We start from the raw sequence: 16121 nt of genomic DNA on the forward strand, positions 1-16121 counted from the left end.
CACCCATTGGCAGGGTGCCTTGACCATCATTCCTTTGAGTCTCCTGACACTGAGTTTAAAGAATCCACACCCAAACCAAAAACGATGAACACTGCCAAAGATCCCTTAGAAAGAACATACATACCGGGACCTTCTTAGTACTCTTGTTAAAATAGTCAATAGGTTTCATAATAGTTTTATTTTTCGCTTTAAGCTTTATCATGATGAATAAAAACTATGCAGGAAGTAGAGAGCTACGGACATCAATCCGTTCCTTAGCTCATTGTTTCAGCATTGGTGGAGCGCTGAAGACACGGACATGTAAGGAGGGATGATGCTCTTGGATTCTGCAAACACCGGGCTTCATCTTTAACCAGGACGAAGTGGATGGGGTCCAGAGCCTATGGCTTTACTCAAAGTTTTGATCACTAACCTCAGAACAAGACAAAAGTACTTCTATTATGTGATGGCTTTGCCTAGTAGTGCCTTAGTTTTTTTCCTTTCGCAACAAAAGCAAAGGTCCCATTGTGTATTCCATAAAATGACATGAAAGATTTTGATATGATCTGAACTATTTCTGACTTTAGAGGAAGTATACCATGTTCACTCAGTATCATTAACACAAAAACGCAGGCTAAATAAATTAGCCTTCCTAGACGGTTTGAAAAGGCTGATTTGGCATTCTCTATAGAACCCTGGTAGTATAGTGTTTAAGCGTTGGGCTGCCATCTTCAAGGTTGTCAGTTCAAAACCACCACGTGCTCCTTGGGAGAAAGGCGGGGTTTTTCTACTCCTATATTACAGTCTTTGAAACTCAAAGGGACAGTTCTGCCCTGCCCTTTAGGTCGCTATATGAGTCAGCAGTGAGTTTGATGGCAGTGAGTTTGGTTTGGTTTATAATAGGTAAGAGGGATCCCTGATGTCATAGTGGTCACCAGTTGGACTGCCGGTCTGCATTTTGAAACCCTCCCACTCCCCCTGAGAGGAAGAAACTGTACTCCCATAAAAAATTCCCATCTTGGAAACCCACAAGGATGGTTCTGTCCTGTAAGGGTGCTATGAGTGAGAATCAACTAAAGTGGTACATTTGGTTTTGGGTTTTTGTAACAGGTGAATGAAATGTTTCCGGGTGGCTTTTAAACTTGGTAAAATGTTATTCGTTGAGTTAATTGCATTTTATACATGTTAACTACACATACTTACATATGAGAACATTTCATTAAGAATTTTTATTCCTTTTGAAAACCAAAATATTTATGGGATACTATTTTAAATGAAAACTCTGGTCCTGGATTTCACAATGATTCAGGGACTTTTAGCTCCTTTTCTCTTTGAACTATTTTCCCTCCCCAATGGGCATACTAAATTCATACAATGTTTCCTTCCCTCATTAAATCAGGATTCTATCATCATAAATTAAAACAACAGTTTGTATTTCAACAAAATAACTAGGAAGTACCTTTTAAACTTCCTTTGTAAAAAGATTTACATTTACATTTAGATTCTTTATATTGGCAGAAGTTCCTTTGTGAAATCAAGTGGGGAATTTCTTAGTTTTAGTCTCCAAAGCAAGCTTAATTATCTCATTTTGATTTGATGTTTTTTTTACAAATAGTGTCCAATTCTTCCTTACCATATGTGAATCAATTTTTAAGATATAGCATGATAAAGTACTTTGGAGTAGTGGTTATACATTGGGCCACTGACTACAAGATCAGCAGTTCGAAACCACCAGTGGCTCCATGAGAAAAAGATGGGGCTTTCTACTTCCTTAAAAAAGTTGTAGTCTCTGAAACTCATAGAAGCATTCAACCCTGTCCTGTATGGCCACTGAGTCATAATTGACTTGATGAATTGACTTTTTAAATGATAACGTTCTCAAATAGATCTCATGTTAGTTATTAATACTAATGTTTTCCCACTCATGAAGACACCTTCATATTTATAACAGGTAATTTAAAAATTCACTAAAAGATTTTTTTTTCTTTCGACAGTGACTGTATTTTTAAATTCCTTGACACCAAAATTCTATGTGGCACTTACAGGGACATCATCTTTGATATCAGGACTAATATTTGTAAGTAGCTTCCATTTCCTTAATAAACATTTTCGTATTTATCTAAAGATAAAATCTCATTATAATAAGTGTAAGTGCTTATAAGTCAGCATTTCCAAGTTCCACATTTGAGAAAGAAATGGCCCATTCAAAGTTTGGGGAATGCTGCCTCTCTCCCTCTCCACTCTTAAAAATTGGTATTGTTCGTTTGCAGATGGGAGGCTTTATTGTGTACAACAGTATATAAGTTTCAAAGTATATGCTTACAGGGCCCTGGTTGGTACCAAAAATGAGTACCATGGGCAGAGTATAAGAAATTCTTTATTCAAGAAATGAGTAACATGCACAGAGGGCTAGGGTTCATTGTTCTCATGTAGTCTATCTGATTCCCAGACCTTCCAGTTTTTCAAATGATTTAAGAGAACTTGTATAACACATCTTTTACATAAAATCTCTTAACGTTGACAGCACTGAGAAAACTGGAGTTTGATCTGGGCAGGGTTATGAAGTCAGTTTGGCCATCATTTCTTAACCCTGTAACGTTGTATGAGTTAATTAGCTTTTGTAAATCCCAGTTTCCGCGTCTGTAAATTCGGCATAACAATAGTATACACTTCATTAGGTCATTGGGATATCTGTTCCAAGTCCAGCCAGTGCACTTCAAGTGTAGCCACCTTTCTGTGGAGGCTTGCATGTTACTGTAATGCTGAACAGGGTTCATTGGAACTTCCATGCTAACACCAGGCTAGGAAGAAAGGCCTGGTGGTCTACTTCCAACCATCTGCCAGTGAAAACCTTATGGGTCACAATAATTCAGTCAGGTTGTACACTGGGTTACCATGGGTCAGGGTCAACTCAAGGTCAGTTCACAACAATAACCATGAAGATTATGAGCACTACACAGAATCTTGGTGGTGTGGTGGACTATGCACTGAACTACTAACCATGAGGTTAGTGGTTCAAACCTACTGGTCACTTTGTGGAAGAAAGATGAGGTTGTCTGCTCTCATAAAGATTTAAAGCTTTGTAAACTCAAGGGAGAAGTTCTGTCCTATAGGATCTCTATGAATGGGAATCAACTCAGTGGTAGCAAGTTTTTGGAAATGGGATACTCTGGATAAAACTTTGTACATAGTTGGCGTGGAGTAAGCACGTAATAAACTTTGGTTATATTATTCAGAGAAGTCTCACACTAAAGAAGCTGCTTGGTTTTAATTCACCTAGTTCTTGTTTTACTGAGATTTTATTTGTATTAAAAGAACTTTTTTTTTCATTTAAAAATCCAACTTAAAAAAAATCCAACTAACATCCTTGGAAACTAGTGTTTCCTTATGTAAACTTTGGGAAAATAATGCTACAGATAAAAATATTAGAAGTATGTTTATGAGATGCAGAAAACCCTGATGGGTCAGTGGGTTGTGTTGGGCTACTAAAAGAAAGGCTATTGTTCAAGCACCAGCCTTTCCCCAGAAGGAAGATGAGTTAGTCTGCTTCCATGGAGGTTAACGGCCTCAGGAACCCTGGGAGCAACTCAGCTCTGTGCTACATGGCTGCTATGGGTCAGAATTGGCTCCACACTAGTGGGTTTGTTTTCCTGTTTTTTAAATTATAGCATGCAAAGCCAATGAATTTTCCATTCTTTTTTGTCATCTCTAGGGGGTGCTCTCCATCTATAATAGAAATAACCGTATTTGTGTTGAAACTTTTTTTGGATGAAGTTTGTTAAAGTGAAATGCTAGACAAGAAAGGATTTTTTCTTTTGATTCTTTTTTGACTTACAATAAAGAGATTGTTTTGGAATTTAGCATGAAAACTTTTAGTTATCTAGTGTTGCTATAGCAGAAATACCACAAGTAGTTGATTTTAATGAATAGAAATTTAATTTATTACAGTTTTTTAGGCTAGAAGTACAAATTCAGGGCGCTGGTTCTAAAGGAATGTTCTCTTGGTTTACACTGGGAGAAAATTCTTGACTCCTTCAACTCTCTTCCTAGGTTCATTCATGATCATGTGTCACATATCTCTTCCTCTCCCTTTGAGCTTGCTTAACCTGGTCTTTTATATCTCAAAATAGGTTTATTTAAAACATACCCCATCCTAATCCAACTTCATAGACATAACAATGAAAACCTATTCCAAAGTGGGATAGTCTCTGGTATCTGGTTTAGGATTTACAAGACATTTGGGGGACATAAAACTCAATCTATAACAAACACTAAATGTTAATGTTTCACTCATAATTAAGCATATTTTAGTCAATAGCATATAAAAAACTAACTAAAGAAAATGAACTCTCTATATTTGGCTGGTAGAGTGGGCAAAGACAATTGGCCAGAAGATGTGGTTTTGATTCTTGATTTGTCACTTACTGGCTGATAACTTTGGGTAAATCACTTAATCTCTCACAGCTTTCATTTCATCATTTATAAGAAAGCGACACCTATCATACATATGTACACTCCTGTGTGTATTAGATATATAAAACTTTTAAAAATTCATTTTTATTATTTTAAGCCAGGGTTTTAAATATACAAAGATTATAAAATCCAAGTAACATTTAAAACATGAAACTGTGTCATGATCCTTATGATATTGCTGGATTTTGACTAGCAAAATTTATTGAGTTTTTAATTTCTTTTACTGCCTGGCCTTTTAAAATTTGTACATGTGCACACATATACATATACATTCACATACACACATGCTGAAGTATATTTGGGAGGCAGTCTAAAGTTATCGGATAGAAGCTCTTAAAGTCAGGTAGACCTGAATAAGAATTCCAGTTCTGCAGCTTTACCAATGGTGTGAACCATGGCTAGTTATTTAAACTAAAAATTTGTAAAGCGAGTTATTGTAAGGATTAAATCACATAATACATGTAAAAGAACATAATGGTTGGCTAATAGAACATTTTTGATGAATATGAGCAATTATTATAATTGGTTTCTTTGCACTAAAAAGTTGAGAGGATTCACTAGCCCTGATATCATATTCATTCATAAAAAACCACCTGTTCATATATATAGTGAAGGGCAATTTTTATAACTTTGCCTCCTTTGTACTCTATACCTGGGTATATTTGCAACACATATAGATACATATCGTCTGTCAAATATATTTATTCTGGTGGGTATATTCCTATGTGCTATCTCATACCCATTCAGTTTACGTATCTGTTTATGTATACACTCAAATTGTTTGTTACTACTGTTATTGCAGGCTTGTGTATGGAATAGTATTTACCATTGTAGCCTTGTAATCTTAACGGACCTCCCAAGGTCTTCCTTTGCATTAGCCCTATTGTGCTGACTTCCCCATTATGGTGTATTGCTTTTCCTGTTACCCAATTTAATATATGTTTATTATTTGGTTAGTAATTTTCCCTTCCTTCCCATTCCATTCCTGGTAACTACCAAAGACTATGCTAATTACTTTTGTTTGTAAATCTTTTCTTAGTATTTTATAATAGTGATCTCATTCAATAATCCTACTTTCTGTTATGGTTGACTTACTTCACTGAATATAATGTCCTTCAGTTTCATCCATGTTGTGAGATGTTTCCTGGATTTATAGTTACTCTTTAGCGTTATATTGCATTCCCTTGTATGTATGCAGCACAGTTTATCCGTTTATTCATTGATGCATACTAGCTTGCTTCATCCTTTTTGCTATTGTGACTTCTAATTGTCTTTTAATGTCTTATTTACAAATGCATTTATTTGAGTTTTTCCTCAGCTTGTCTAAATGTCTTGACAAAACTTTTTAAAAAGACATTTTTGCGAGGGAGGGGGGGAAATGAGGAGCTGATACCAAGGGTTTAAGTTGAGAGCAAATATTTTGAGAATGATGAGAGCGATGAATGTACAAATGTGCTTGACACAATTGATGTATGTATGGATTGTGATAAGAGTTGTATGAGCCCCCAATAAAATGATTTAAAAAAAAAAGACATTTTGCTTGCCATGTGTGATTGGAGGATCATGTATTTGGCTTAGTTTTGCAAGGGGAGTGCATTTAAAATGCCAATGTAAACTGACATCTGGGGAGAATGCTTTAATTAGAACTCATATCTGTTTATCATAGATATTCGAATGGTGGTACTTCCATAAACATGGCACATCTTTTATCGAGCAAGTATCTGTAAGCCATTTGCGACCACTGATGGGAGGAACAGAGAGCAGCATTTCAGAGCCAGGCTCACCATTGAGCAACAGAGGAGGTGAAAACAGCAGACAGAATTTGTCAGGTAATTTCTCAATATATTTTTCAGAGCTGTGTACTTACAATTGAGTTTGGCTGGGGGAGATGGAGAACTCAAATCAGAAGATACGTTTGTTTCTCTTTCATGTAATGTAGGTAGGTGATTATAATGCAATGCTAGTAGGCTCAGTAATCATCAGAAACCTACCACCATTCTCCTCTTGTGTTTACAAACAATTGACAGAAAAAAGGAATTTGTTAACTAGAAAGATAATAAAAACAAGGGGAAAGAAAGAATAGTGAAGGAGAAAAACTACAGAGAAAGAAGATCAGAAAAAGAGAAATGGAAAAGAGAAAAAAGAAAATCAGAGAAAGAACGGATAAAAAACAAGAGAAAGAAAAGGGGCAGGACCCAGAAGGGAAAACTGGGGGTAGAGCAGCCAGGGTGGGACAGCATCCTCTGTCAGCCAAAATGCTCATAGGGTGAAGAGGTGGGATGCTTAGATGGTGGCTGAGGTCAGTTGCTCGTTCCTGGAAGAAATGTTTTCAGATTCAGAGGGTGGCTGCTTCTGGGAGGAGTTCCTGCCCGTCCAGGGCTAGCCGTCCAGAAACCCAGCACTGCTGGTCTGGTGCCATGGAGTCCATGCTTGTCAGAAATGGTGGTGGTGCACTAGGATCTAGTTCCTTGAGGGTGTCCCTCTGACCTTGGGCAGAGCAGGGGCTGTGCAGGATAGGGCGGGGGTGGTGGGGGAGGTGATGTCACTGGGTACTGGGTAGGTGAGTGTGGGATATGACCAGACTTTTAGACGCCAAGAGGATATGGAGAATAAGGGAGGATGCCACCTTACTCATTGCCAGCCATCAGTGTGTGTTTGATTATCTCAATCAAATGCTATGTGTAAAAGTTCATGCTAGCCATGCCCTGTCTGGCTAGCCAATAATTTATTTTCCAGGATTGCCTGTTTCTTTTGGTATCTTGTGCCTTTGTTGTCAAGTCTCTGTATAGCATGCCTGCCTAGAGTACTATCTTGATGATAATATTTAAAAATCCTTTAATTTTAAATTAAATTAAATTTTCCTTCAATTAAAATATTTTAGTTCTATTTTAATGTGAACTTTTTGAAGCCTCCTCATATAAGATACTGAGCCTGATCCAGTTAATGTGGTTTCCATGAATTTGAAATTCTATCCCATGCGTGCTCCTCTTTTGATGAGTCCTGGTCTATTGAGTCCTTGATCAAAATGTTCAGTAATGGTTGCTGAACACCATTCATTTCTTCACGTATCATAATAACGGAGCTAATAATGTTGTTGTTGTTGTTATGTGCGTTCCAGTCAGTTCATACAACAGAAAACAACAGAAGGAAATACTGCCTGGTCCTGCACCATCCTCACAATTGTTCTTATGTTTGAACACATTGTAGCACCCACTGTGTCAATTCATTTTGTTTAGGCCCTCCTGTTTTTCCACTGCCCCTCTACTTTACCAAGCATGGTGTCCGTTCCAAGGACTGGTTTATCCTGGTAATGTGTCCAAAGTATGTGAGACAAAATCTTACCATCCTTGTCTCTACAGAACATTCTGACTGTACTTCTTCCAAGATAGATTTGTTTGTTCTTTTGGCAGTCCATGGTACTACCCAAAGCCCATGGCACATGCATATGAGGCAATAGAAAATACCATGGCTTCTGTCAGGTCCTCCCCAGCCCTCAAAGTAACATCATCACTCCAACATTTTAAAGAGGCCTTGTGCAACGAGTCTACCCAATGCAACATGTTGTTGGATCTCTTGACTGCTGCTTCCATGAGCATTGATTGTGGATCCAAGCAAGACAAATTCTTTGACAATTTGAATTTTTCTCCACTTACCGTAATGTTACCTACTGGTGCAGTTATGAGATGAGTTGTAATCCATGCTGAAGGCTACAATCCTTTATCTTCATCAGCAAGCCTTCAATTCCTTAAGCAAGCAAGGTTGTGTCATCTGTATATCACAGGTGGTTAATAAACCTTCCTCCAATCCTGATGCCATGTTATTCTTCATATGATGCATCTTATCTGATTATTTGCTCAGCATATAGATCATGTGGTAAAAGGATACAACCTTGCCACACACCTTTCCTGAATAACTGCCTCTTGGTCCATGGCATAATTTCAGTTTATAGTTTAGGAATTACTGCTAGACATTAGGTTGAGAGTTCCCTTAGTCTTAATGGATCCAGTAAATAGGGGACATGGAAAGGGAGTTAAAGGAAAGTAAAAATCACTCATTTGAAAGTTGTGAGTTTTTTCATCTATATTGATAGGAAATTTGGCATAAGCTAAGGGTAATGATTATATAACCAAACTAATATAGCTGTTACCACTAAGCTATGTACCCAGAAAAAGAGAGAGAGATGGCAAAGTGTTTTGTATAATTTTACAACGATAACATCATCCAAAAATAAAAAAGTCTGTGTCTGTTGATATTCCTTCTTCACTGTCATCAAGTGAATTCTGACTCATAGGCTTGCTATGATGATACTACTTAGCTACTTAGATAAACTAAACACTTAATCGGGTTAGTTTTCTTGGTTCAAAGTGTTAGGGCCATAGCTTTCTGGTACTATGCAGTTAATTCACCTAATGTTGTTTTTAGAGTTTCTGCTCTATATTAAATTCAATAAGTAGCATGTGAAGTCTTAAGAATGTTCAAGTGGCTACCCAAGACATAACAATTGGTCTTTATTTACCTGGAGAAACAGAAAGAAAGAGCCCCAGGAATCTGAGAAGGAAATGAATTGCAATTTTCATTACCTCTAATAACATTAGTCTATCACTTTGTCGTACGATGGTAGCTTATGTGTTGCTGTGATGCTGGAAGCTATGACAAATACCAGCAGGGTCATCCAAAGTGAACAGGTTTCAGCAAAGCTTCCTACTAAGAACAGACTACAAAGAAAGAATAGGCTGTCTACTTCTGAGGAATTAGGCATGGAAACCAATGGGATGCAGCAGAACATTGCTAGATACTGAAAACTTCATGAATGGAAGCAGAACATTGTAGATGATAGTGGCAGAAGAAGAGCCTCTCAGGTCGGAAAGCACTCAAAATATGACTGAGGCAGAGCTGTCTTCGCCAATTATAGTCTACCATAATGACACAGATGGAGTAAGAAGCCTACCTAAGGCCTTTGGGTCCTTCATTTTTTAATGGGACATGACTCAAAATGAGAAGAAACAGCTGCAAACATCAATTAATAATTGGAACTCGGAATGTACAAAGTATGAATCTAGGAAACGTGTAAGTTGTTAAAAATTAAATGGAATGCAGAAATATCAATATTCTAGGTATTAGTGACCTGAAATGTACTAGTATTGGTCATTTTGCATCAGCAACTCATATGGTTTACTATACCAGGAATGACAGATTCAAGAGCAATAGTGTTGCATACATCATCAAAAAGAGCATTGCAAGCTCTGTCCTAAAGTACACTGCTTTCTGTGATAGGATAATGTCCATCTACATACAAAAAAATCCAAGAAATACAACTATTATTAAAATTTACACACCAACTACTCAAGCTAATGATGAAGAAATGAAAGAATTCTACCAACATCTCCAGTCTGAAACTGATTACATACAATCAAAATGCATTGACAATTATTGGAGATTGGAATGCAAACATTAGAAACAGAGAAAAGAACAGTCAATGATAGAAACAAAGCTGGAGATCCCATGAAAGAACTTTGTCAGACCTACGACTTCATCCCAAATACCTTTTTGCAACAACACAAATAGCTACTATACATGTGGACTTCTCCAGATGGAATACAAAGAAATCAAACTGACTAGATCTAATGAGACAATGGAGAAGTTCAACATCAGCAGCTAAAACCAGGCCAGGGGACAATTGTGGAACAAACCATCAATGTTCATATGTAACTCCAGATTGAAGGTTGAACAAGTCCATATGACCCAAGATACAGCTTGAGTTTATCTCACCTGAATTCTGAGAACACCTAAGAACAGATCTGACACATTGAACACTAATGACAGAAGACTTGATGCGCAATGGGAGGTCATCAAGAATATAGTTCATGAAGAAAGCATAAGGTTATTAAAAAGAAAGAAAAGATCAGTGTGGCAATCAAAAGAGACTCTGAAACTTGTTCTTTCATCATAAAATAGCTAAGGCAAATGGAGGAAATGGTGTAGTCAAAAGCTGAATTGAAAATTTCAGTGGGCAGCTCCAGAAAACAAAGTCAAATATTATGTTCCAAGACCTAGAGTTGGAAAACCAAAAAGAAAGAACAAACACAGCATATCTTAAGCTAAAAGAACTGAAGAAAAAAATTCAAGCCTTGAATTTCAATTTTGAAAGATTCTATGGGCAAAATATTTAAGCATACAGGGAGTTTCCAAAGAAGATGGACAGAATACACAGTCACTACCAAAAAGAACTAGTTGACATTCAACCATTTCAAGAAGTAGCACAGGAGCAAGAACCAATGATACTGAAGGAAGAAGTACAAGCTAAACTGAAAGCATTACCAAATTCAAGACTCCAGGAATGGATGGAATACCAATTGAAATGTTTCAACAGCTGTTGAAGCAATTACTGGCCCATACTAAAAAATTTGAAAGACACCTACTTGGTCACCATACTGGAAGAGATCCATATTTGTATTCATCCCAAAGATAAAAGACCCAACAGAATGTGCATATTGTAAAGCAATATCATTAGAAAAACTTTGCTGAAGACCATCCAACAACGGTTGCAACACTATATTGTCACAGCTGCCAGAGGTTCAGGCTGGATTCAGTAGAAGACTGGGGACAAGGGATATCATGTTGATATGAGATGGATTTTAACTGACAAAAGAGGATACAAGAGAGGTGTTTACTTACTCATATGTTTCATTGACTATGCCAAGGCATAACCATAAGAAAATATGGATAACCTTGAGAAGATTGGAAATTACAGAACAATCATTATGCTCCTGTGGAACTTTTGCATGGATCAAGAGGTAGTTGTGCAAACAGAACAAGGGAATACTGAATAGTTGAAGAACAGGAAATGTATGTGACAGTGTTGTATCCTCTCGTTTTATTTATTCAGTGGGTATGCTGAGCAAATAATCAGATAAAATGGATTATGTGAAGAAGAATGTGGCATCAGGATTGGCATAAGGCACTATGCTGAGTGAAGTTAATTGATCACACAAGGGCAAATACTGTATGAGACAGCTGATATATATTTTTTAAATCAAGAAAATATGTTCATACCAGAAGAAACAGAGTTTGATAGTTACTAGGAGGAGAGAAAAGAAAGGAAGGGGAAGCAATAAACTCGAAGGTTGGTGGCGTGATTATGTGTTGGGCTACCATCTGAAAGGTCAGCAGTTCAAAACTACCCGGGTCTCCCCAGATGAAAGATGGGGCTTTCTACCCCTTTCAAGAGTTACAGTCTCAGAAATCCACAGAAACAGTTCTACCCTGTTTTATAAGGTCCCTATGAGTCGGCGTCAACGTGATGACAGTGAATTTGATTTTGGAGACAGTTGTTAGCTTGCATAAGGGGAAAGATAATGTATTACAGAAGGGAGATGAGGGGAAGAGATGTACGAGCCCCCAATAAATTGATTAAAAACAAACAAACCAAAAAAGGGAGATCAGGGGAAAGGAGATGGTGAAAACAGAATAAACCATTGGGAGGTTTGATAAGTTTTGAAAGTTGTTGAATGCAGAAATGATTATCTGATATATAAACCTCTACTTAATTCACAATTAAAAAGGTCTTCTGCTTTTTAAAAAAAACACCTCTTTAACATGTTAAAAAACAAAGATATCAATAACAACAACAACAAAAACCCAAAGATATCACTTTGAGGGCTAAAGTGCACCTAATTCAAGCCATGGTATTTTCAATTGCATCATGTACTTAGGAAAACTGAACAATGAGTAAGAAAGACTGGAGAAGCATTGATGCATTTGAAAAATAGTATTGATAAGAAATATTGAAAGTACCATGAACTTCCAGAAGAACAAATAAATATTATCTTGAGAGAAGTATTGCCAGAATGTACTTTGGACACATTATCAGGAGAGACCAGTTCCTTGGAAAGGACATCATGCTTCATAAAGTAGAGGGTCATATAAAAAGGAGAAGTCTCTTAGCAAGACTGATTGACACAGTGGCTGCGGCAATGGACTCAAACATTACAGTTGTGAGGATGACAAACGACCAGGCTGTGTTTTGTTCTGGTGTTCATGTGAATTAGAACCCACTTGGTGGCACCCAACATCAATAGAAGATACCTTAGTCTCTGTTTTCTGTATTTGATCTGTTGTGATACTTTTTTTTTGTAAAATATGGAAAGAAAATCTTGTCTCGCAGAGGTATGTATGTATTTGGAAAAGTATTTTACTAGTTCAGAAATGTTTTGAGGTCTCTCTTTTAATATTACAACAAAACTTGATAAAAGGTGGTTTCATAAAAGTTAATTGCCATGTGGAATCTCCAGTCATATCAACGAACATTTCATTTCCTGTTCCCTTATTATATCCTTTGGTTATCTTACACTCTGCTTCAATCTTTTACGTAGCATTGTTTTTATAATACAATGTATTAGTCAGGGGAGCTCAGCTTTGCTAACTGAAAGGTTGGAGGTTCAAACCCACCAGGTGCTCTGCAGAATGATGTGACAGTCCACTTTATGTAAAGATTTACAGACTTGGAAACCATATGAGGTGGTTTTACTATGTCCTATAAAGTATGAGTCAGAATCAACTCCACAGCAATGAGTTTTTTTTTACATATTAACCATTTGGAAAATAATACTTTGCTGAGTTACACAGATTTTGTTATATAATATCTTGAGGATCACAATCTTGAATATCCCCACTACTCCCATAGAGAAGACTACATTTTGGCAAGTTACCAGGCAAGTTACAGTAGCAGATACAAGCTTTTCAAAGTCCTGTTGTTCATTTGAAAGTTCAAATTTTATTGAAAGAAAAATTGCTTGTCATTTGTTTCCTAGTTCATACATGCATGGGTTTATTATAAATAAAATGTGTTTATTGATTTCTTAAATACTTGGTATGATGTTTAACAGTTTCCTTGGTCTTACTGCAAGGACATGGTCTGGCTACTAGTACAGTTTCATCATTGGCTTCACTTGTACTAGCATGTCCACCCATGATTAATTCTGCACCATCAGTTCTATTGTTCAGGACTGGTACTTAGGTGAGGCAAGTCAGGTACCTATGAGTAAAATTTCAGGAAGCACTCTTAAGAGTCATGCGACGGAATGTTAGTCAACACAGTTGAAAATGCAAATATGATTTTAGTATTTATTATAAAAATATGTATCACGTTATGATCCCATAAATCACAGCTGGAGAACTTTTGGTACAAATACAGATTTGATATTTGCTATTTTTTTCTGCCTTTGGTGACTTCTGAATGATTAGGGATGCTATCTAAAGCTTTTAATGTGGTATAAAAACCCCTTCATAATCTCCCCTGCTCTTTTATTCTAACCACATTTACAGTGTCCCCCCCGCCATTATGTGATACTCATATCTTAACCATGCTGTGTTTTATGATACTTCCTCCTGGAATATTACTTGGCTACAGCCTTCTCAACTTTTATACTTTATACTGTCATTCAAGGCTTTATAAAGCCTTCCCTGATTCCCCCAGAGTAAAAGGAATCATTTCCTTTTATTCTCATGGAGCAAAATGTATCTCTACTGTAGCACTTGTCACACAGTTTAGGTTAGTTGTTCACATAGCTAACTCTCATGCTACCTTTAATTTAATTAAACATGTCCGTTCCAGATACTGCACTAGGCTCCAGGAATAAAAATGTAAACAAGTTTTAAGAACTCATATTTTAATGGAGAAAACTCCAAACCAAACAGATAATTACATTGTAATATGACAAATGCTAGAGCTGAATTATGAGTCAGATGTTTTGGAGGTGAGATAGGGATGATTGTCTAGAACAGTGGTTCTCAACCTGTGGGTCGCGACCCCTTTGGGGGTAGAATGACCCTTTCACAGGGGTCCCCTAATTCATATCAGTAGCAAAATCATAGTTATGAAGTAGCAACAAAAATAATTTTATGGTTGTGGGGGGGGGGGTCACCACAACATGAGGAACTGTATTGAAGGGTCACTGCATTAGGAAGGTTGAGAACCACTGGTCTGGAATGAAATTATATGCTTCTCAAGTGTTAGTACCATATATTATTTGTTCATCTTTATACCATCTGTGGTTACTGCTGTGCTTAGATTGTGTGTTAGGCTGAGTTTTCTAGAGAAATAAAACCAGTGATATTCATATATATATAAAAAGTAATTTTATATCAAGGAAGCACATCCTAGCCAGTTCAACTCAAGTCCATGGGCAGATGCTAGCTGGAGGCCCTCAGACTCATGTAGCTACAGGCAGATGAGGTAGGATGGTGAAGAAGGAAGCTGAGCTATCACAAGCCTGTAGATTCAGAGTCACGTGGACCCAAAGTCCACGGGAACATGGCAGAGCTCCCAGGGTCAGCAAGCTATGTGGACTGCTACAAGACCTTGACACAAGACCCAGTCAAGCAGGAAGGCAAAGGGCAAGAGAGGGCTCAGTTCTCCTTAGTGTTTCTCTTATAAGAACGCCACATCCCCAAGGAAGCATCTCCAGGCTTTGACCTGACTGACAGGCTAACCACCACCTATAACTTCCTACAGGTGCCAGGTTGGCATAAAAACCTAACTGCAACAATTGGTATACAATAAACATGAGTTAAATGACAATTTAGTTGCATTTGATTAACCTATCTGTCTCTTTTTAACTTTTCTCTCTCTTGTTTAGAATGCACGGTATGGAGAAACCCTTTAAACCTTTTCAGAGGAGCAGAATATAAGAGGTATTACATTTTCCTTTCAGAACAATCATGATGTTGGTCTTAGAGTAAAATGTAATGAAAATGGTTTTTTTGTAAATATAGCTCAGCACTTAAGGATGGAGATACTGGTAAATCCTAGGTAAAATGATTATTTGCTTCTAATTTAAGTTATTGCTATTGCACATAATATTTTAAACTACTTTAAACCATTTTAAGAATAATATAAATAAGTAAATTTTTAAAGATTTTTGGAATGCATAGAAAAACTGCTAAATGAACAGTGTTTTCCTTTTTCTTTTTTTCTTCATGGTAAATTCTCACAAAATAGGTCAAACTTATAAATGTATTATTTAAAATTCTTAGCTGAATCAATATTTACAGAGAAGATCATCAGTTTCACATTCAACAACCCGTGCACCCTCTTTTTCAACTCATCCATTGGAATCCCCTCAATAAAACACCTCCTATTGCACTTTCTCCCTATGTTTCCTGTTTCCATTCATCCCCTGTTTATAACCCTCGGACTTTGTCCTTGGGTAGATGTTGCACCTCTGATCTTAAATAGTTGATTACTCCATCACAGGGGTAGGTTCAGGGCTAGGTTCCCAACCTGAAGGGTGATAGGGTTATAGTCTCAGTGGTCTACCTGTCTAACTTTGACCAGTAAGCCTCTTTTCTGATTTTGAGTTTCACTCCACATTTTTTTCTGATGCCTCTAATATCCTTTCCAGTTTGTGGTGGCAGCCAGGCATCAGCTAGTTCTTCTGGTCTCAGGGTTGTGGACACTGATGTTTGAGTGGTTCATTAGTTTATTGGATTATTGTTTCAATAAGTCTTCTGATTTTTTTAAATCATTTTATTAGGGGCTCATACAACTCATCACAATTCATACATACATCAATTGTGTAAACCACATTTGTACATTCATTGCCCTCATCATTCTCAAAACATTTGCTCTCCACCTAAGCCCCTGGTATCAAGTCCTCATTTTTCCCCTC

General features: G+C 37.1%; 1 protein-coding gene across 4 annotated transcripts in view; it reads left to right on the forward strand.

The window, feature by feature from the left end:
* ST7L (suppression of tumorigenicity 7 like) overlaps positions 1–16121 on the forward strand; it is a 156627-nt gene that overhangs the window by 507 nt on the left and 139999 nt on the right. For all 4 annotated transcript variants that reach the window (XM_004699174.2, XM_045291855.1, XM_045291856.1 and 1 more), the window contains exons 2-4: positions 1974–2056; positions 6119–6281; positions 15090–15144. In XM_004699174.2, the coding sequence (XP_004699231.2) occupies positions 1974–2056; positions 6119–6281; positions 15090–15144 (301 nt within the window). The remainder of the gene's footprint in view (positions 1–1973; positions 2057–6118; positions 6282–15089; positions 15145–16121) is intronic.

The sequence above is a fragment of the Echinops telfairi genome, unplaced genomic scaffold, assembly GCF_000313985.2.
Source record: "Echinops telfairi isolate 266 unplaced genomic scaffold, ASM31398v2 ScPeMD7_443;HRSCAF=831, whole genome shotgun sequence".
NCBI classification, from domain to species: domain Eukaryota; kingdom Metazoa; phylum Chordata; class Mammalia; order Afrosoricida; family Tenrecidae; genus Echinops; species Echinops telfairi.